Raw genomic sequence first — 21,370 nt, forward strand, 5'->3', positions numbered from 1 at the left:
TGAAAGCTTTTTGTCCATCGTCAGCCTAGACGTCAATCGAAAAAAGTATTTTTTTAAGACAAAGCAGAAGAAAAGGCACATACAACTGCAAAGAACACCTGGGCTTTTCTTCAAACTGAATTCCATTTATTGGATGACTAATAAAAAACGTAGGCTATCAACTTGTTGATTTCTTGTGTTCATATTTGCTACCAAAAAGGCACACCCTAGGAAGAAATTTAACCCCCAAGAAAGCCCTCTTTATCAACATTTTCAAAAAGAATAAACTAATTTTTCTAAGGAGAACTAAACTCTATATATATGTTGCCTCCCCTCTCCATTCTTCAATTAACTCCAGAGTCTCTTGGATATTACAAGTTACATTAACAAAGATGGCAAAGCTAACAACCCAGCTCTTGGCATGCATTTTCTTCGTTGTTCTTGTCGTCTTGCATTCATGCCCAGCAACAGCTCAAGAAGTCGGTAAGTCAATCTTGGAGTTATTATCCCATGCATTTCTATATTTGCATTTTGCTTTCATCGTGAATATTCAGGATTAGTTTTCATTTCTTTTTCTTCTTGTTTGCAGAGGATGAAAGTGAGTTTGATTATAGTGAAACTAGTGGAAGAGGGCCAGCAAGATGGGGAGAGATTCATCCAGAATGGGCTGCATGTAGCAATGGAACAATGCAATCTCCGATTGATATGTCGAATGAAAGAGTTGAAATAGTGTCCCATTTAGGGAGGCTTAAAAGAAGCTACAATCCAAGCAATGCCACTCTAAGAAACAGAGGCCATGATATGATGGTAATGAAACTTATGGACATTTCTTTTTCCTTTTCGGTGGATGCACGCCAATGAATTTCATGTTAGCTACCTATATATAGCTTGAATATTTTTGAAGCCAGAGAAAAGCCCCATGTATTACCATGGCCCTACGTTCATATGTTATAATATGGATTTTACTAGTCTATGATTTTCAATTTAATTATTGTTAAACGTGATTTGAAAAGTTGTATTAGGTGAGATGTTACGGGCTGATCAAATAGGAAAGTATTCCATGTATTCCTTACTATTTTCTTCTCATATTAAAGATCATATTGCCATATTTTATCAAAACTTTTTCCCTAATTTAAGTCGATTTGTGTATGCAGTTGAGATGGGAAGGTGGAGCAGGAACTATAGAGATCAATGGTACTGAGTATGTACTCCAACAGTGCCATTGGCACTCACCTTCCGAACACACCATCAATGGCAGAAAGTAATATACTTTCTTTTCTCTTCCTTGATCATAGACCCAACAACAAGAATTAAAAAAAGAACAAATCGCTTGATCCCTTCAAATTAATACAATTTTTCAGGTATGCTCTAGAGGTGCACATGGTTCATGAAAGTGCAGATGGCCAGGTTGCCGTAGTAGGGATCATGTACAAGATTGGAAGACCCGATTCTTTCCTGTTATCAGTAAGTAAAAGAGTTGACCTATCCAAAATAACTATTTTCATTTCCGAATTCTTTTCTTGTGTTAATGATCTGATCATGTATGATTATCCCACTCATCTGCCTTGTTGGTTACCACAGTTGTCGGATCATTTAGCAACCGTTACTGATATCACGGAAGGAGAGAGAGTGGTAGGTGTGATCGATCCAAGGCACATAAAAATTGGCAGCAGAAAATATTACAGATACATTGGCTCTCTAACTGTTCCTCCTTGTCATGAAAATGTGGTGTGGAGCATTGTCAGAAAGGTTTGCTTAACCTACTAATTAACTCACTCAAATAATCTTTCTTAATTTTATATGACGTAACTTGTTTAACTGTTACCAACCCCTCTTTGATCAGGTGAGGACTGTAACCAGGGAGCAAGTGAGATTGCTTCGCGTGGCCGTTCACGATGTAAGTTTCTAAGTCTACTTTCTCAGAATTCTCAGGATTTGAACACTAATTATTGAAATTAAGAGTCAAAAACTCTATCAACAATCCGTGTTGGCCAAAAAGGAGATTGTCTTAAATGTTTAGTGTGTATAAAATTTATATCTGCATTAATGGAGAGGCTGATATATTTGTAATCTTGATCTTGCAGGATTCAGATACTAATGCAAGACCACCGCAGCCAATAAACAACCGATCAATTCAACTCTTTAGACCAGATGACAAGGAAAAGAATTAAAATCTTTATATAATATCACAGATTTAAATAAATATTTGATTATACGTTGATTTTTTTTGGAATATTTTATATCTTTTGAATTTTGCGAGCTTATGTATTTCGTCTTATTTGTATTATCATTCTACATTACTAGCACTGAGTTGATTGAATATACGTAGAATTCTTTGTTGCATGTTCAAAATTTTTATAGTCAATTATCAAATTTTATCTAGTTTAGTTTGGATCATAATTTTTTTTTCATATAATTGTGATTCCATCCACTTCATTTAAATATTTGAGTTCGAATCTTCTCAATTAAAAAATAATAGTTGATTTGATAAAATAATTACATCCTTTCAATTTTTTAAAACCTTTTTTTTAAATTTAATAATTTTAACAAAAATGTTTTTAAAATAGAAGGTAAAATGATTTTGGAACCAATGGTTTCCAAGTATATTCCCTCTTTGACATGTATACATTTTGTCAAATTAATTAAAAAAAAGATCTAAAATAAAAAATTGCTCCAAGGAACAACTATTGCTCATCATGGGTCAAAATCAATTTCCATTATAATATATCATCACTACAAAAATGTTGTGATGTACAATTGCTCCAAGGAACAGACCAATAGCCAGACTAGAATAGACTTAATTATGGAATATCCTTAACCTCATAAACAACAATTAGTAGAAACCAAGAACTGATGCTAAATCACCTAATATATTCTTGCCTTATTCTGTCAATAATTCAGATGGAATCTAATGACTAGGGTATTGTTCCCTGTTAATTGCAAGATCTTATTCATATCAAGACAATGAAACTGCCATGTAAGTTGTTTGTGGTTCATGATCTTTAAATAATGTGGAGCTTGTTGATAGTGACAGGCCAACATGTACGACAAAGGCCAAAGCCACTTTTGACCACCTTTGTCTTGATGTCTTGATTTTGTAAGTACATATCCTCAAAGCCATTTTTAGCACAAACATATCAACGAAATCGCATTGTCTGAAAACTTAGGTAAACTAGAAAGATGCTTAGAATTTCAAGATTTCATTGGCTAATGGGTTTTTTTGGGGAAAACATTTGATGATTATATCTGCAAGCTAGCATCAAGAAGATTAACAAACAAAAAATTAAATTCCTGGCAGAGAATAGAATGGTCGAATGCTTCTTGATCATTTTCTTATCATTATACCATTCTTCCAAGAACTTTGATGATGTCATCCATTGATGGCCTACGGAGAGGGTCATCCTCTATGCACGCTTTGGCTAAAACTGCTAAACATAAAGCTTCAGCTAGGAGATAATCCTCTTTCAGAGATGGATCAATGAAGCTCCTCAGTTGTTCAAAACAACCTCCTTCACTTGCTCCCCCTCCCAAAAATCCAATTGAGTCTTTCAACAAATTTCCTTCTGTGGCCTCTCTTCCAGAAATCAGCTCAAGCAAAACAACTCCAAATGCAAAAATATCCACCTTTTCAGAAGCTGATCCGTGCGCTGGGTACTCTGGAGCAACCCATCCATTGACAGTAACGATGTCGTCATTCATTCTCCGTAAGCTGACAGCAAGAGTTGATCCAATATTTGCTAGCTTTGCCCTCCACTTTGATGTTACAAAAATATTCCTGCTATTGACACTCAAATGAGCATAGGATGGGAAAATACAATAGTGTAAGTAGTGAAGACCGGTTGCTATATCAAAAGCTATTTGAGTCCTGCGACTCCAGTGGAGACGATTAGACTGATTTGATAAGCAGTCCCTTAAGCAACCATTTTTAGGGAGTTCAAAAATCAGATATGACCAGCAAAAGTCATTTTCACCGTAACCAACACCATGGAGATTCACAATATTAATGTGATTGATCTTAGAATGCATATCTATAACCTGGCGAGTGTCTTCAAATTTCATTTGCTTGATCATGACTTCAGCATTGTCAATCAACCCCTTGTAGACTTGCTCTCCAATCTTGTTATCTTCATTGAAGTCATTTGTTGCTTTTTTTATATCCTCAATGCCATAGTTGTACAAAGAAAATTTAATCCCAGCTAGAAGATCAGGCGATAAACATGAATTTGCAGAGCTTCTACCAGTTTGACCGGATCGAGGAGAGCTTCTACCAGTTTGGCCAGATAGAGGAGAGCTTCTGGCTGTTGAACATGAAAGTATAGAGTTTCTATCAGTAAAAGACTGTAGTTTCTCTCCCTTCCATTTCTTTAAGACCTTCACATACAATCCACAAACAAGCAATGCTACACCTACCAGGAAAAACCCAACAATTGATCCTGCAATATACAAGTTCCTCAATTTTGTATTCTTTCTTTTTTCAACTGTGATGGTGGGAAGAAAACGAGGAGTTGGAGGTGGAGAATCTGGGATAGTGAGATTTATTTTAGGATCTGATTTCAGAGGAACTAGAACAGTTGTGTTAGGAAAAATAGTTGACATAGATTCCAAATGATTGGCTGCCAATAAATCTTCAACAGAGATTCCAAATTTCTCACTTAGTGGAGTTGTTCCATCTCCTTCCAGAAGAGGGTATGTCACAAGATATTTTACTCTGCCAGCACCTGTAAAATTATCAGGACAGGCACATCTCAAAGGTACATTAAGCTGAACACCATTCTGGACATCATTCCCTTGAGATGGATTTTCCTGGAGCAGGGTTAAGGACTTCAACAGGCCTTCAAAAACTCCGCAAGCAATTTCCGAATATGATGTTCTCTCAGGGACTATGTAGCTTAAACTTGCCTGAAAGTATTGTCCAGAGCACAAACAATTTATAGGAACAAGTACTTCTCTACCTGGTTTGAGAGTTTCTAAAGGTGAAGCTATGTTGTTCAAGTCAAGCAACTCACCAGATTTCCTCCGAAACAAGGCAGAGATATTCAGCAGATTCTGGACTCCAAACTGTTGGTTGGCTCTGTAGACCAAGAATGTTTTGCATGACTGTTGATTAGAACTGCAGGTGTACCTTGAACCTGGATAACTCGTATTGGATAGACAAGCAGACGGGTCATAGTATTGTTGTGCAAAGCTTGAATTGGCGACGATCCAGATAAGAAACAAGAGATAAATCATTCTACCCGAACAAAGAAATGCTACATTCTGTCAAGTGTACAAAGCAACAAGGAATATCAAAGCCAATTCCTCAAGATATTCAAATAAAGACAATAATCAGATAGATACTACAATACTGCTCCCTCTAGGAAAGGGAGAATCAGGTGATTGAAAAAAAGAAAAATCCTTGCTCGATGTAATCTATCTGTAATCAATTTCCTCAGGTTAAATTCTTTTTGTTTTTCAAGCGGCATAACCCCACCCTGGCATATGTCAATATTCAAATCCTAGACTAGTAGCTTATAATTGAACAAAAAATATGCTGTGATCAAATTTGAAAGCGCCATCAACTGCCGGCCTAAGAAGAAGTGGCCAACTGGGAAATAATTAAAAGTAATACAATAACAAATTTTGGATCTTTTCTTCTTGTTGTTTACTGATCATGAACTTTCCAACACCAAAGCAGTCCATCCATTTTTGTTTTTCTTCAGATAAACGTCAAACTTAGGTGAATTGCATTAGATAGACCACCACCAATCTGCAGTTAGTTTCGCTTGAAAGTTCACCATTTCAGGTTTAAAATAATACTGGTTGGTTATTTCACTGATGTTTTGGTCTCTCGATTAGCCCGCTAAGGAACAGATTCAGATGGCTTTGCATCTTCAATGATTTGAGTGAAGTATCTAAAAGGGTTTTGACTAATTTTGTAGAACATGCCCTGAAAATCTTGAAATTGTTTGATGTCAATCTCCAACCTATCTATCAAATTGGAGTCAAAGCCAAAATTTTTTACTTGTAATAAAAAAACACCTCATAACTCTTTGTAATTCTCAAATGAAAATGTATATTATTAATTTAAAATTATATATGTGAATAAAAACCGAATATATAAAATTCAAGATTTATTTCAATTAGTTCAGTTAAATTTAAAAGATAATATTTAATAAATTTAAGTTATGGTTTTATTGTACTAAATAAAACAAATATTAAATGTACAAAAAAGAAAAAACATTATGAACCCAGTTAGGATAATTATTATAATTTATAATCATAACATTAATTTTCCATAAACTTTAATGTACCTTTTAATAATAATTTCTAGATATCAAATGGGTCCAAATTCAAAGTGTAAAAAAGATATTTTAATTTGTTTAAAAGACCAAAAGAGCACCAAAACTTATTTTCTTTAAAACATTAGTATAACTCAATTGAATGTTAATTTTTTTTTTCATAATTTATATATTTTACTTTATATACTCTAAAATTTTTTGTTTTTTAAAAGAACAAGTATTACCAAAAAGTAAAATCATAATGAATAAATACTTACAAAAAATTAATTAAACACAATGGTTTCATATAAAAATCAAAATATTCTTATTCTTTCAAATTCAATTCCTAAATATTTTATTTTTAATACAAATCATAACAAAAGAAATCTTGGAAAAATGAATAGTCTTGAACGGTCAAACGAACAGCATCGCAGCACACAAGGCATTCTAAGGTCAATTAAGTCTTAATGAGGAGCTTTGAAAGGTAACATTTTAATAGGATCGAGCGGAAGGATTCTTACGATCCATTATGATTCATTTAGATTAATGATGAAATTAATTGTTGTAGTTGTGACTGAAAAAAAATTATATTAGATTTGAAAATTTTAATAAAAAATATATGCTATATTTAATCAAATATAGCTCATTAATTTTTTATTGATGATTTTTTAAATTTAATTGCACTTTCAATTGCTGAAAATTAATTACACCACATAAAAAATATAGTTGCATCCAAATTTGCTCTTAATATATTGGAAGCGGACCGCCGTCCCAATCCTTGAGACATTCGAGCAGCGGATCAATCAGCCTCCCCTCACACATTACAACAAATACTTTATCACATCCTCACCCGGTGATCTCACTTTCTCTCCTGTTTGAAACTCTGTACCCTAACCCTCCTATACAAGGGGTAGGACCTGCATTCCTTGATCTTGTTTGGGATTGCTGGATTACTACTTTCAAAAGCAATTCTTGCACTTTCAACTTCCTTTGGCAAGACTGTCTTCAATTCCTCCTCAAAACAGCCGATTTTAAGAAAGATTGAAGCATTTGCGTTATTCAAATCATCATCGCTTGTCAAGGCATGTTTTACCAGGACTTGCCTCAGCTTTTGGATAAATTTAGAATTACTCCTATAATAACAATAGAAAAATATTTAATCATAACATATCAATAATCATAAAATCTATTAATAAAATGTTTAATTCTTAATTTTAATAATAAAAAATTAATTTTTGATAACTTTGAGTATAAAAAATAATTAATCATAACTTGATCCGATAAAATAAATCATTAAAATCACTTGATCATATAAAACATAAGATATCTTATTGTAGATTTAGTTAGAGTCTAAATCTTCTAAAAAGCTCAATATGTCATTTTGCAGTTAAATGAAAGCCTCAATTAGTGGCTTGTTTTGGTTCTCTTGAATTTATGTTCTCTTAAGATTTAAGGAGACAATGCTATTGCGTGCACTCAAGTTCATTTTAATAATAAAAAAATACGGACAGTTGTGATTTTGGGCCTTTACTATTTGAAAATTGGACCACAACTATATACTCTTTGGTCTTTCTTTTATTCGATGCAATTATAATACGATCAATTTCAATTGAAAGGTGACCCAGGCCCTTTTTACAAAATTATTCAGATTTCCGGGTTTATTTATTTATTGCTATTAAGGGTTTTAATTTTAAATCATTTAAAGTGCATCCAATTGGTTTCCAACATTAGTAAATGAGGGCTTATGATTAAACAAAGGAAGGTTTGACTAATGGCCAAAAATAAAATAAAATTCCAAATAATTCTACATCATCACAGCTTTATGCCCATACTAGACAAAATCAATAGAATTCTAAATATTTTGGTTCTAAATCCATATTCAGCAGTCCCCACATGCTTTATTTTGCAACATGAAAAGCAATATTATTGTTTTGTCATTCCAAAGTCATCCCATTTAAAAAAATTTGGACTGAAGCCATTAATTTTCAAAGTAGCTTATAATTCATAGAAGTATTAAATTGATTTTGAAACCTCATATGATACCAATGTTTGTTAATTTTGTTAGATCAGAAAGGCTAGCAGATTTTTCAGAATTTGAAACCAAAGCTGATGATTAAAGGTTTGAGTCTTTGACCAAACTTTCCCTTTTTTTTTATAACTCCAATTGTTATCCTCAAATTAAATATATATTTTTAGAATTGGAACTTTTCTAAACTACTTGGAAGATATGATCATATAGTGATATATATATTTTACATATATAGGCCAGATGATTTTGTCGGCTATATTAGTTTTCAATGCATTTGGGTTACTATTCAATATTCTTAAATTTAAAGGGATTAAAATTGAAAATTTAATTTAATTAATTCATACTTTTATCTGACATTCAATAGATTTTGAATTTAAATGCTTTGTCATTATTTGATACGATCTTTTTTGAAAACAAAAAAAACATGATCTCAGTTGTAGCTTTTATTAATATCATATACCATTGACTTCTCACCTTTTAGGTTTTTTGTTTTTTTTTTTTTTTTTATGGGAAGCAATCAATTTTGACAACTGCCAAATCCACTAAGGACCATGCCTCCATTGAGAAGGCTATTCATTTTGGTCACCATTGTTGCATGCATGACAACCTCTCCTCTCTCCTCCACCCCTTCTTAGCATTCAAACTTTGCAACTTTTCTTTTTCTCTACCATTTTCATTCACTTAAATGTTAGGTCATGGAGCATTGAAAGAGCCCCTTTCAAATTAAGTTTCCATCCACATCCAGGCATGCTTCCTGTCTTACAATTCAAGAAACCTAACCAATATCTTAACTACTTCAAATGAACATCTGTTTCATTAGGACACTCAAATCAATATACTTAACATTTCGAAGTCATCCAACTCAAAATTTCAAACCAACAACTCTGTTCAATAGTTAGTGGAGATTGAAATTGTTCAAATATGCTACAAAAGATTAGTCAAGAAAATAATAAGATTAATTAGTTAGAAAAAAAATCAATTGTAAAAAACACGTGTGAGGGATTGTCTAAGGGGGTCTATAAGAACACAAGCAGGAGATTATAAAAGATTGATATATATTTTGTCTTAATTCCAAGTCGTTTAAGTAGTTGTTTCCATTTACTAAGGGGGTCTTGTAAAAGAGAGAGGGGCTTTATCTTTTAGATGTAAAAGTTATTCTTCCCTACAAGAGAACATGCACAAGGGACCCAAGGCAATGGATCCTTTTGTATTTAACTCCTTTTAAGACCAACATTTATGTTTCCAACTTGATTCCCATGTAGAAAGAGAGGAAAAGAGAGGTTTTTAATTAATTACGGTGAGTGGGAGAGAAGAGAACCATCAAGTAAAAGAATCCCTACTGCTCCTTTTTGTGGGGTTGGACTCTCTTTTGTTGCCCTAAATTTGCCACACTTTCTGGGGCAAAGTCAACAAAAAAGTAGAAAGCAGGCTTTCCCAAGGGAACATCACCTCCTCATAGTGTCCCTAATTTTGTAGTATTTCATTTTAGGGCTATTGATCATAGCCTATAGAAGCTTAACAGCATGAATTATTACCACTTTTTTTTTAATTTTTATTTAACTATTAACTGATTTTTGTTCCTAATTGTTACATCAATATTAAAAAAAAATTTTATTAAAACCCATTTTTAGTTATATGTAATATGCCATAGCAATTGCACATGCACATGCACCAAAAGCACACTAAAAAGAGACATAAAAAGGGAAATTTAAGCATGTGATATTATCTTTTTTTGCCCTGAAAGTAATTATTGATCAAAACTCCTATGATTTTATCTGGTTGTATTAAAGGTCAACATATCTCTTTGGCTAAGCTTGTGAGGTGTGGGTGGGACTCTCCACATGGGCTTTTCAGTGCTTGTGACGAAGGATATTATTTGACATTAACAAGATCAGGCTCCACATGCATTTTTAATTGGCTTGGTTATAGTATAAATGGTGATAAAACTACATATATATGGTTGGCATTTGGGTCCATCAAACCCCACTTGATGTCTATCATATGGTTAATGAAAGGATCATGGCGTGCAGTGCCCTTTGATTTTGCCATTGGAGTCGAGCAATAAGTGAATCCATGGTCCAAAATTGCCATGAGTGGCCATTATTCCTCAAGCATGATAATGACCCTAGCCTTCCTTTTTTTTTTTTCTTCCCAATTCAAGATTAATAGTAAAATCAACTTTTTAAGCAGTTAGGTTTTTTATTTTTATATTATTTTTACTTAAAATTAAATCAAATTATTTTTTTTTTTTGTATTTAAATCACAAACTTCTAATTTGAATGAGTGTTTACTCAACTATATATTACTCGAATAAAACTTTTCACAAAGTTCTTAATTAAGGGTATTGATCAAACGAAAAGATGTTACAAAAAAATGTGGTTATAATCTGCTTTAAACTCAAAATTAAGTTAAACAAAAAGGGTTAGTACGATAATCAAAACATAACTCCAATGAATTGTTAGCTTAATGATAATGGAGTTGGCTTTAAAACTGACAATCTCGAATTCGAACCTCAGTCATACCCAACATATATACACCTACTCATGACCTAAACCTAAGGCTAGCTAATTTTTTTTCCGTAATTACTCAATTAGGTAGCAGTAGGTTACCAATATAAATAATGGGTTTTCTTGGAAGAAAGCAGGAAACGAGGCCGTAAACTTGTATAAGAAAAATGCATATGTTGCATTTATAACCTTTGCTAACATTTCTTTTTCCTTAACCCATAGATAGGATTTGTTTGGGAGATCACCCAATTCCATCGAAGTACATTAATAACTTAATTTGGTTAGGTACAAAAAAAAAAAAAAATCTGGGCTTCTAGGAAGAAAGAAGAAAGAAGAAAATCAGACCATATATAAAATATTAAATTTCATAGCGAATATAGTGATTTCACAAAGATTTTTTTTCCCATTTCAGTTATTATATATATGTGAAAATTAAACTTTAAATCTTATTAAAAGGCAGGTTTGGAGGTTTGAAGCAAGTTTTTCCTGTTATAAATATAAATAATTATAATCTCGCATGGAGGTAAACATGATGAGGCAATCCCCACCATTCATCTATCCATCATAATGGGCCCAAGTAAGTTTTATTTTTTTCCTGCCTATGTCAAAAAAGTTGTACCGAATATAATTGCTTATGAGTAATTGTAAGTTTTCGAAAGTGACTTCAAACGTATATATAATTAAATTTGATAATTTAAAACATAATAATTAATACAATATAAATATGATATAATAAAAGATACAAAAGCAAAAATGATTTAAAATTTAATAATTATATATAAATTTAATAAAATAAAAAAAATTTATATTTTATATTAATATGTAATTTTTATATAAAATATAATTTAAATATATAAATATAAATATTTTAAATAATATAAATATACGAATCATCACGTACAACCCACAAAAACAACCGAAATAGACTTTAGATTGGGTAAAATGAAAGAGAGTCTGTAATATCGTTTAATGGCTAGAAGTTAAGTTTTTGTCCTATATATATATCCAACATATTTATGTTAGTTTGAATATATAGCCAACCCAAGTGGCTACATATTTATGTTGGTTTGAATATTTAGCCAACCCAAGTAGGATGAGCAAATTGACCTCTTTACGTATATATTTATGAGGAAAAACTATTTGGTAAGACTTTCATCTCTCCCCTTATCTTGCCATTGTTGAGTCGGTTGGCTTAGCTATTTAGATTACTTGGGGAAAAAAAATTCATACCAACCATCGTTCTTTTTTATTATAATTTTACGATTATTCAATCTCAAATACAAAATTTTTAACATGATAAATGTATTTTATAAATTATTTTAAAAAATTTTAAATTTAATAAATTATATTTGATATGAAATACATAAAAATAAAAATAAAAATAAATTATTTTTGTTATAGAGAGGGTTTTTTATCCACGTAAAAAAATATAATCTAGAAGGATGAAATTGTAATCAAGACTATCCATTATCCAACAATTTTAAATGATTTTTAAAGTGAAACGAATGGATGAATTGGAAGAAGCCTTGATTTTGGTATCACGGAGCTATCGTACCAAAAAAAAACCCCATTGGACAAGGAGAAGTGTTGGATTTGGCTTTTCCAAAAAGGAATCAACTGGTCAAAACACTAATTGAGCAGTAAATGCTGAACATGTGCTCTGATTTTGAGTTTTTTGACTAATCATGTTTCTCGAAACCAACCAAGACAAAGCAGCATTCTTTTATCGAGTAAATTGATTAAAGCATTTCCTTGGTAAGCTGAGAAAATGACTGGTAGATATCAAAGACAGACATTTTTTTTCTCTAAAAATTTTTTAATAATATATGAGATAATAACTTTAAAAAATACAAATATTAAAACTTAAAATTATTTAAAATTATTTTTTAAAAATAATTATATAAATTAATTGAATTAAAATTTAACAATTTTGATTAACGAGGTTATAAAGTATTTTTGACTTGAATTTATTTATGATAAATACAATAATTCAATTACACCAAAATAATATTAAAACTATGTTAAATAAATTTAGAATTTGGATAAAAAATAAAATTCATATTCATAGCATGAATTTATCATGCATAATATAACATTTATATGACATAAAATAAAACATTACATAAAAAAAAAAGAAGTAAAGGACATATAATAAGGCAAGAAAATGCGCGAAATGGCCAGCACTAAGAAGTGGCAATGATGAAAACAAGGTTAAAGTTAAGGGCAATTCTCAAAAGCAGAACTTCAAAAATAATTGTAAGAAAAAACAATAAAATAAAATAAAAAATATTTTGCAGTAAATGTGACAATGACCTATTCAACAGCAGCTCCATTCCATTTCCAAATCAGATTTAAAAAAAAAAAAAAAAAAAAAGCCCCTAAACAAGGCTGCTAAATCTCTGATCCAATATCGTAAACCCAATTGGTCAAAAGCATACCTTTCTCTCTCTTTCTCTAATTAACCTTACTTGTAATGTAATTCACTCCAAACCTCAAGCAAATGTTTTCTTCCTTTTTCTTCTTGCAACAGCTACAACAACAACAAAAATACCCTTATTTCTTTTCAATCAAAATGCTGCCTTTGCCTAACAATATCTCTGCTTTTCCAACATCCTGAAAACCAAAAAAAGAGTCGGCTTTTACTACAAAGGAGAGATCTTGAAACTGAAAAAGGAGAACCCAAAGTTTTATATCATGGGTAGTAAATGGAGGAAAGCAAAGTTGGCTCTTGGCATGAACATGTGTTTATATGTTCCTCATGAAAAGCTTGAAGATTCATTACCACCATCATCATCATCATCATCCATTAAGCATCCTCATAATGCTGCTAATGTTCCTTCAAGGTTTTCTTCAGATGCTGTTCCTCTGTCTCCAGTTTCTCCTTCAGGCAACGAGTGCCGCCCCACAACTCCTACCCCTTCCTCTTCCGGGCTCCGGTTGTCCAAATCCAGCTCAAAATCTTCCAAGGTCCACATTTTTCCAGTTTTCTTACCAAACTCACTTTTCTTTAAACTTTTGAATGTGGATAAAGTTGAAATCTTTTCTATCTTTTTTAGATCTTCTAAAGTTGGTTTTCTTGCTTATTTTGGTTGATTTTTTTATTTGCAATTATTGGTGTTTTGTGGTTTTTAATTTTTTTCTCCCTTGCTGGATCTTAGAGGAGATTCTGGTTTTTTTAATAAGCTTAATCTAAAACTTAATTTCTTTTAATCTTGAATGATAGTGGGTTTTATGTGAAAGGTGAATAAATTTTTACTATTTTAATTCAAATTACTGTTAGTGTCAGTTGTGTTCTTTGCCTACATTTTTTTGTTTTTTTTTATCTAATCTTCATCTTCAATAATGGGATTCAAATTCAATGTATGAAATGTGAAGGTTGGTGTGGGGATAAAATATTATACTAATAAAAAGAACTACTATTAATGTTGTCAAGCTTTAATTTATTTTATTTTCTGTAGATATGTGATTTTTACCTATATAAATCTCTACCTGGTTTCAAATTTCAAGGCTTCTTATCATGTGGGGTAGGGGTGGTGGGGGATTGTGTTGTGATAGTGTGCTGATGCTGAAATTTCTGAAGATGGGTAGTTGGTGTTGTGTTGTCTTCAACTCTCCCGTAAGGCCATAGGGAGGCAATGTGAGGATAAAGTGGACTAGACCCTTTAAGGACCATTGCCCATTGGCTTTAGAAAAGGAATACAATACCCTGCTGTATGCTGTACTCTCTTTCTCTCTCCCCCTTTCTTTGTCCTTCACTTTCACCTTGATGGAAAAGTGCTTTGCACAAGTTTTTCTATCTCTACTTTCGATGATAATTTTGTAAACGGCTGTGAACCGTTGATTGTGAGCTTTTTCTCTAATAAGCTTCAGCAAGAAAAAAAAAATAATGGCAAATGGAGATTGAAAATAAAAATTTTAGGCCAAACCCCATCATTTCCACTTCTTTCGAAGAACTTTGTATTTTTTTAATTTCTTTTTTGGGTTATTTGGTTTGAAAGGTTCATCAGTAGTTTGAGACGGTTGTTTGATCATTCTTACTTTTGAAGGTCACCCCTTAGTTTTTTGTTGAATTCTTTATATGTCCTATTTAATGCTTTGACTATTTACAATTGACCTATTTTTATGGTGTGTTAGCTTTAGTTTCTTAGCAATTTCAATGTAGCCGTTAACCCTATCTAAAATCAAGTGTGGTTTATCATGTGGATAGGTTGCATTCTATTTCTTCTTTTCATGCGCCAGTCTCAATAATAGAGCTGTATAGTGACAGAAAGAGTCAGTGATGGGCACTATACTGACCTTTTGAAATTTCACATTTATCCAGAAACACTAGATTATTTACTATGTAAAGGTAATTGTTAGGTGTTAGGTTTCAAGTGAGTTAGATATGGATTTGAACCAGAATAGAGAAATTATATCTGTTAAGACTAGAAAATATGACTCTGAATTCTTCTAGAAGCTATCTGCAACTTTGATGCCCATGAATTGCAACTAGCTCCTTTTGTCCTTTTTTAAATTCTGTAGCACTTGGGGAATAAGAAATTTGTTGATAAGTGCCTAATGGTTTTAGTTATGGTGCTATTTGGGAAATGTTTTTGTAATTTGATGCACCCTTTATACTAAATTCACAAAAATCTTTGTACAAATATCATCTTGGCTAGTGCTGTCAGGCGCTTAATTACTTTTTCCTTTCTAAAATCCCTCCATGGTATGAATATTTGATATATAAGATTGTCTGATATATTGGTTGCAGCTGCTATGATTTATCAAAAGGGGGAAAACATCAATTGCTCAGCTGTGATTTTGTTTCATGTGAAGCCACATTGTAATCTTTGAGTATTCTTTTTGGTTGTTAATCCATCTTTCGGAATCAACATACATTATGGTGAATTAAATGATATAAAGAGTGATATTCTTTTCCTATTTGTGACCGTTTTCTAGCTTCCTTGAGCAGCTGGAGTTTTGGAATACTGCAGATTGTCTTCTCTAGGATCCGTTTTTTGTTTAGGGAAGGGGATGTTAAAATTTATCAGTCATTTAGTATAGTAATTGCTTTAAATCTTTGCTTTAGCTACCTTATTTTACTTCAGACGTGGTTCGTATTATTTTCTCACCTACCTGTCCTTCCAAACTGCAGAGAACCTGTTCAATATGCCTGACAACAATGAAACCAGGTCCAGGCCAGGCTATTTTCACAGCAGAATGCTCCCATTCTTTCCACTTTCAATGTATAACTTCTAATGTGAAACATGGAAATCAGATTTGTCCAGTCTGCAGAGCAAAATGGAAGGAAATCCCCTTTCAGAGCTCTACTTCTGATCTTCCCAACGGAAGATATAGAATCAACCCCGCGGATTGGCCTGGGGATGATGCCTGGATGACTGTCGTACGAGGGATACCTTCCCCTCGGTTAGATTCAACTAGGCAGATTTCTTCTCTTTTCCATGCTTCTGAGCCAGGAACCTTTGATGATGATGAAGTCCTAGATCAGCAGCATGAGACTACTGAAGAAAATGTCTTGGCTAAGGATTCTACTAAGAAAAATTCTATTGGAGCAATAGAAGTTAAAATGTATCCAGAAGTTTCAGCCGTTCCAAAAGCAACCTGTCATAATAATTTTGCCATATTAATCCATCTCAAGGCTCCCCATACAAGTGGAGGGCAAAATGCCAGAAATCAAACTATATTTCCCTCCACAACTCAAAATTCTCGTGCCCCAGTTGACCTTGTCACTGTTCTTGATGTTAGTGGCAGCATGGCTGGTACCAAGCTTGCGTTGCTAAAACGAGCTATGGGGTTTGTCATTCAGCATCTTGGACCCTCTGACCGGCTTTCTATTATAGCATTCTCCTCCACAGCCCGTCGCCTCTTTCCTCTTCGCCAGATGACTGAGACTGGACGGCAGGAAGCGTTGCAGGCTGTTAACTCTCTTACTTCAAATGGCGGGACAAATATTGCTGAAGGGCTTAGGAAAGGTGCCAAGGTGATAGTAGATCGCAAGTGGAAGAACCCAGTTGGAAGTATCATCTTATTATCGGATGGGCAGGATACTTACACATTTACAAGTCCTAATGGAGCTCATTTCAGGGCAGATTACAAATCACTTCTTCCTATCTCAATTGATCACAATGGTGGGGCAGGTCACCGTATCCCTGTGCATACCTTTGGGTTTGGTGCAGATCATGATGCTGCTTCAATGCATTCAATTTCTGAGATATCTGGGGGTACATTTTCTTTCATAGAAGCTGAGGGTGTCATCCAAGATGCGTTTGCCCAATGCATTGGAGGGCTTTTAAGTGTGGTAGTGCAGGAGGCATCTGTTAAAGTTGAGTGTGCTCACTCAAATTTGCTAATTAATTCGGTAAAGGCTGGGAGTTATCGAACTAGCATGATGGCTGATGCAAAAACAGGTTTTATTGATGTAGGTGACTTGTATGCTGAAGAAGAAAGAGATTTTTTGGTGACCGTCAATGTTCCAGTTGATGAATCCTGTGATGAGATGTCATTGCTGAAAGTTAGATGTATTTACAGAGATCCCATATCAAAAGAGATGGTGTCTTTGGAAGAAGCTGATGAAGTAAAGATCCTGAGGCCCACAATAATTGGACAACCAGTAGTATCAATGGAAGTAGACAGGCAGCGGAGCAGGCTCCGCGTGGCGGAGGCAATGGCCGAGGCTAGAGCTGCTGCTGAACGTGGTGATCTAACTGGTGCTGTCTCTCTGCTTGAGAGTTGTCGCAGGGCTTTATCAGAAACCATTTGTGCACGGGCTGGTGATAGGTTATGTGTCGCACTATGTGCTGAGCTAAAGGAGATGCAAGAAAGAATGGCAAACCGTCGAGTGTATGAGTCATCTGGAAGGGCTTATGTGTTGTCAGGTTTGAGCTCACATTCCTGGCAGAGAGCAACTGCACGGGGTGATTCCACCAATAGTACAAGCCTAGTTCAAGCATACCAGACCCCTACCATGACAGACATGGTGACCCGTTCTCAGACCATGTTCTTTGGGAACCCTCCACAACGAAAGCTTCGACAAGCTCAGTCATTTCCAGGCCGTCCAAAGCCAAGGTAATCATTGGCGAAATCTTCGAAAATTCTACTCTCCTTACATTCATCTTTGTGGGTTGGGAAATGGGGTATAAATTGGAGTAGCACAAAAAGGGCTCGGTATTTTTAACTGGGGGGTATATTTTCTTATTCTGATAAGTAAATTAATAAAAATTGGAGACAATTGAAATGACTGGTTTGAGAGGGAGATAAAGGGGAAATCCGGAAGTGAGGTGTTTACATATTTTGATGATGGACAATGGAGCATCGTACATAGGGAGCAATGTATTTTTTTTTTATCCTAGAAAAAAGGTATAGCCATGTAATTGTGGGATACTTGGGCTGAATTCGTCACTCAAATATATGGTATGGTATATCTGCTTTTGATTCTTTTTTCACGACTTTTGTCTAATACTCTTGGGAATTTGCTGGTAAACCAAAGTACGCTAAGCATATGCTTTATTCTTATGTAATCGAATGTGTCGCTGGTGCAAAAGATATTGTAACATTTCTACAAGGTTGTTCCGTTTTGTCCAGCAACTCCGTTATGACTTCACACCAATGTACGAGAAAGATCTATTTTGTGTGGTATCCCTCCATCACTGGATATTTTTTGTCACTCTATTCTTCAGCAAGTGCGTCAGGTTGGTAGGCCTATAAGTTTACTCACTAGATTTTTAAGTTCATCAACTAAGAAATACAATCAGTCTATCAATGGCTAAATCTGAATTCTTTTTGATAAGGATGAAAATACCATGAAAATAAGTGCTCTCGGGTGACGATGAAAATATCTTGTACTGCATCAATGGCAGCAATGTCTTTTACTGGATTTCACTCGGAAATTGTAAATGCATTTTGCAGTTGCTTTAGTTTTGGAGATACTGACAACACATCAATCCTCAGGTTTATACCATTAAAGACACTATATTAAGCTTCAAATTTAAATGTCGATCTCTGTATCTAGTGTTAAATGGCTGCATGTGTGGGATTTGTTTTGTTTTGCTTGGGCCAAATAAACTACAGGCCCTGGCAATGGCATCTGGTCCCAGGAACAACAAATACGCCAGAGCATTGATCGTTAGTGAATGTTATGCCACCATCTGGAGCTCGAGTTTTTTATCCCAGTTTCAGCCCAGTAAAACTTAAATTGCACTGCAGTAAGTACAAGTCATTTTCCTCGCAGGTTGTCAGGATGTAACTTAATTAATAGCCATATATCCTTGACAGCTTGGATGGATGAAATCTCATTCCCCATTAAAAAAAAAGGATCAAAATTCTAATCAGGTGCATATAGGGGGACATGAAAATCAATAATGAGAAGTCTAACCAATCTGCAGCTGTAACATGTTCCCAATCAGAATCGTCGATACGTTTGAAACACACATCAGTAATCCATTTCGTGCCATATAAAAAAAAGAAACGTGAGAACAATTTGTGAAACTTTCATCCAGTTAATGTCATAACAATCTAAGACCGTAGGTGTATGTATATACATATCAAGTGGCTAGAGAAAATTAAAAAAGAAATGGTATGTTATACATCAAAGAAGTGTCGCTCATGCATTGATCCATGCATAGAATTTAAAGATCTTTGTGGCTTCCATAATATGGCTGTAGCTTCCAAGATATGAGGGGCCATGAATTTACTTTCTAGCAGAGCAGGGCTCTCCCTTGCTGCTGTACCATCATATAACATTGAGCTGGTCTCATCCTCATGGTACGGGGCAAGATCTTGCTGGCTTGTCGGATAAACTCTAATAAAGTTTTCCAAGTAATCCTCGTGATTTGTTAAAGAAAAATATATGGTTGGTGAGCTTAAGCTAGCAATAATATGTGAACTGATTGAAATGGCAGGATTTTATAGAGGAACAAAGGAGAAGAGAACACAGTTGTTTGAAATTTCTGGAAACTTTCTGCACCATCACAAAGAAAGGGAGACCAAACCCTGTTACAAAAACTGCTTCAACCTTGATTTAAATGGTGAATTTCTTCAGCTTCATTCAATTTTTCAAGATGATGTGGGGTAAGCTTATCCAAATGAATAATAATATTCAGGATTCATGGTACCAACACTCTATTGTTAATTCCATTAATAAATTTCTTTGTCTTAATTGGAATACAGATGAAAAACTTTTAGATTAATTTGTTTGTCAGTTTCTACACAAATGTCCAATTTCAACCATTGACCAATACCATTTTCACGTGAGTGATGAATTGATGATTAAATGGAAATTTTATTCCTAACAATTAAAAGTGGATAATTAGTGGAAAGCACAATTTTTTTCTTGAGTTGTTTTTCTTGTCAATTAAAATTTGATTACCTAAGAAGGAAATTGAGATGATAGAATAATTGCTTATTTCATATTTTCTTTTCTTAGAGATTATTAGTATAATATAATCATTTAAAAACAAATATTGCCTTTTATCTAGTCATTGTGCAACTTAGATACAAATCATACCATTATTAATTAAATTAAGAGAAATTATATTGGCCAAAAAATTTGAGAAAATTTATTTTTATAAAAAAAATCCTTTAATTGAAGTTTATATGCACTAATTAAAAATTATTTAATTATTATTTTAAAAAATTATATTATAATATATTATTTTTATCAAATTCAAAAAATATTTTATTAATTATATTTTTTAATTTGACTTTAATCAATGCCATTACATACCAGTTAACAATTTGGTTTTTAAAATGCTTTACTTTGAATAAGGATGAAATACATTTTTGCAATGGTCGTCCCGAAAAAGACAGAAAATGAAACTTCTATTACCAAACATTTTGCTGCTGTAACACCGAAACATCGTACATCACCGGACAATACATGTCAAGATTCCATCGTCATGCTTATCTAACGTAGTCAACTCCTCTGATCTTGCAAAAAAAAAAGTCAAATAAATAAAAACAAAAGACAATAATAGTAATAAATGAATTGAAAAGTACATTAACTGACAGAACCCTCTTCTCCTTTCTCTTTTCTGAGTTTCTTTTTAAAGCCTTTGGACAAACTCATATGGTTAATGGTTCTGTTTCCCTGTCTTTCCATTCCTATTAATAATTTGATTATTTAAAAATTCGGCACAGTAAAACAACATAATATTATTTGACATGGTTTGGACTTATGCTCTCTGTAGCGGTTTCTCTAGGCTTTTGCTAGCAACTGGCAATGCTATTACCTGTATATTGGAATCAGTACAAAGATCTAACTTCTGTCTATTTAGAATCATGTTCCGTTTAGCTTTGTTTTGTTGTCGTGTTCAATATTTTATCTTCCATTCTTCTGCAAGATTAATCTTGCTGAGCAAATTTCCAAATGGTGTGAATAGTGAATCCAAGACTTTTTCGCCATTTATTTACTGCTTCTTCTGGCTTGGAGTTAGGGTATCAAAATCTTAAGTTTTTGGTGTTTGTTTTTATTTGATATATACAACAAAAAAAATACAGATAACGTATGGCTATATGATATATTTTCCCTGCTTCAACTCATACTGACTTTATGGAATCAAACAATTTTCTATGGTGGTCTGAAAGGAGCCCATCATGAAGAT

The 21,370-nt window shown here is 33.4% G+C and overlaps 3 protein-coding genes across 5 annotated transcripts; 2 read left to right on the forward strand and 1 right to left on the reverse strand.

Annotated features, from left to right (window-relative positions):
- The first annotated feature begins 304 nt into the window (after nucleotides 1-304).
- Nucleotides 305-2,322, forward strand: LOC111304299 (alpha carbonic anhydrase 7-like). The gene is made up of 7 exons (XM_022900840.2): nucleotides 305-462; nucleotides 569-786; nucleotides 1,134-1,240; nucleotides 1,341-1,443; nucleotides 1,561-1,728; nucleotides 1,823-1,876; nucleotides 2,064-2,322. Exons 1-7 carry the CDS (start codon nucleotides 372-374, stop codon nucleotides 2,148-2,150), a joined length of 828 nt encoding a protein of 275 aa, XP_022756575.1. The 5' UTR covers nucleotides 305-371; the 3' UTR covers nucleotides 2,151-2,322.
- Nucleotides 2,323-2,793: 471 nt separating this feature from the next.
- Nucleotides 2,794-5,844, reverse strand: LOC111304300 (lysM domain receptor-like kinase 4). The gene has a single exon (XM_022900841.2). It carries the CDS (start codon nucleotides 5,206-5,208, stop codon nucleotides 3,319-3,321), a length of 1,890 nt encoding a protein of 629 aa, XP_022756576.1. The 5' UTR covers nucleotides 5,209-5,844; the 3' UTR covers nucleotides 2,794-3,318.
- Nucleotides 5,845-13,447: 7,603 nt separating this feature from the next.
- LOC111303541 (E3 ubiquitin-protein ligase WAV3-like) lies at nucleotides 13,448-18,214 on the forward strand. 3 transcript variants are annotated; one of them, XM_089742549.1, is made up of 2 exons: nucleotides 13,448-14,483; nucleotides 15,907-18,214. In XM_089742549.1, the coding sequence occupies exon 2, from the start codon at nucleotides 15,934-15,936 to the stop codon at nucleotides 17,839-17,841; it is 1,908 nt and encodes a 635-aa protein (XP_089598675.1). In that variant the 5' UTR covers nucleotides 13,448-14,483; nucleotides 15,907-15,933; the 3' UTR covers nucleotides 17,842-18,214. The 3 variants fall into 3 exon arrangements, with proteins under 3 accessions (XP_089598675.1, XP_022755627.2, XP_022755628.2); XM_022899892.2 differs by having other exon boundaries at nucleotides 13,448-13,739; XM_022899893.2 differs by having other exon boundaries at nucleotides 14,412-14,818.
- Nucleotides 18,215-21,370: the final 3,156 nt, after the last annotated feature.

The sequence above is a fragment of the Durio zibethinus genome, chromosome 13 (assembly GCF_047325235.1).
Source record: "Durio zibethinus cultivar Kanyao isolate XHJ-2024 chromosome 13, ASM4732523v1, whole genome shotgun sequence".
Lineage (NCBI taxonomy): Eukaryota > Viridiplantae > Streptophyta > Magnoliopsida > Malvales > Malvaceae > Durio > Durio zibethinus.

Coding starts and splice junctions, on each gene's coding strand:
- LOC111304299 (XM_022900840.2), top strand. CDS start 372: ATGGCAAAGCTAACAACCCAGCTCTTGGCATGCATTTTCTTCGTTGTT. Junction 787..1,133: donor ACAGAGGCCATGATATGATG/GTAATGAAACTT, acceptor TTGTGTATGCAG/TTGAGATGGGAAGGTGGAGC. Junction 1,241..1,340: donor CACACCATCAATGGCAGAAA/GTAATATACTTT, acceptor ACAATTTTTCAG/GTATGCTCTAGAGGTGCACA.
- LOC111304300 (XM_022900841.2), bottom strand. CDS start 5,208: ATGATTTATCTCTTGTTTCTTATCTGGATCGTCGCCAATTCAAGCTTT.
- LOC111303541 (XM_022899892.2), top strand. CDS start 13,467: ATGGGTAGTAAATGGAGGAAAGCAAAGTTGGCTCTTGGCATGAACATG. Junction 13,740..15,906: donor CCAGCTCAAAATCTTCCAAG/GTCCACATTTTT, acceptor TCCAAACTGCAG/AGAACCTGTTCAATATGCCT.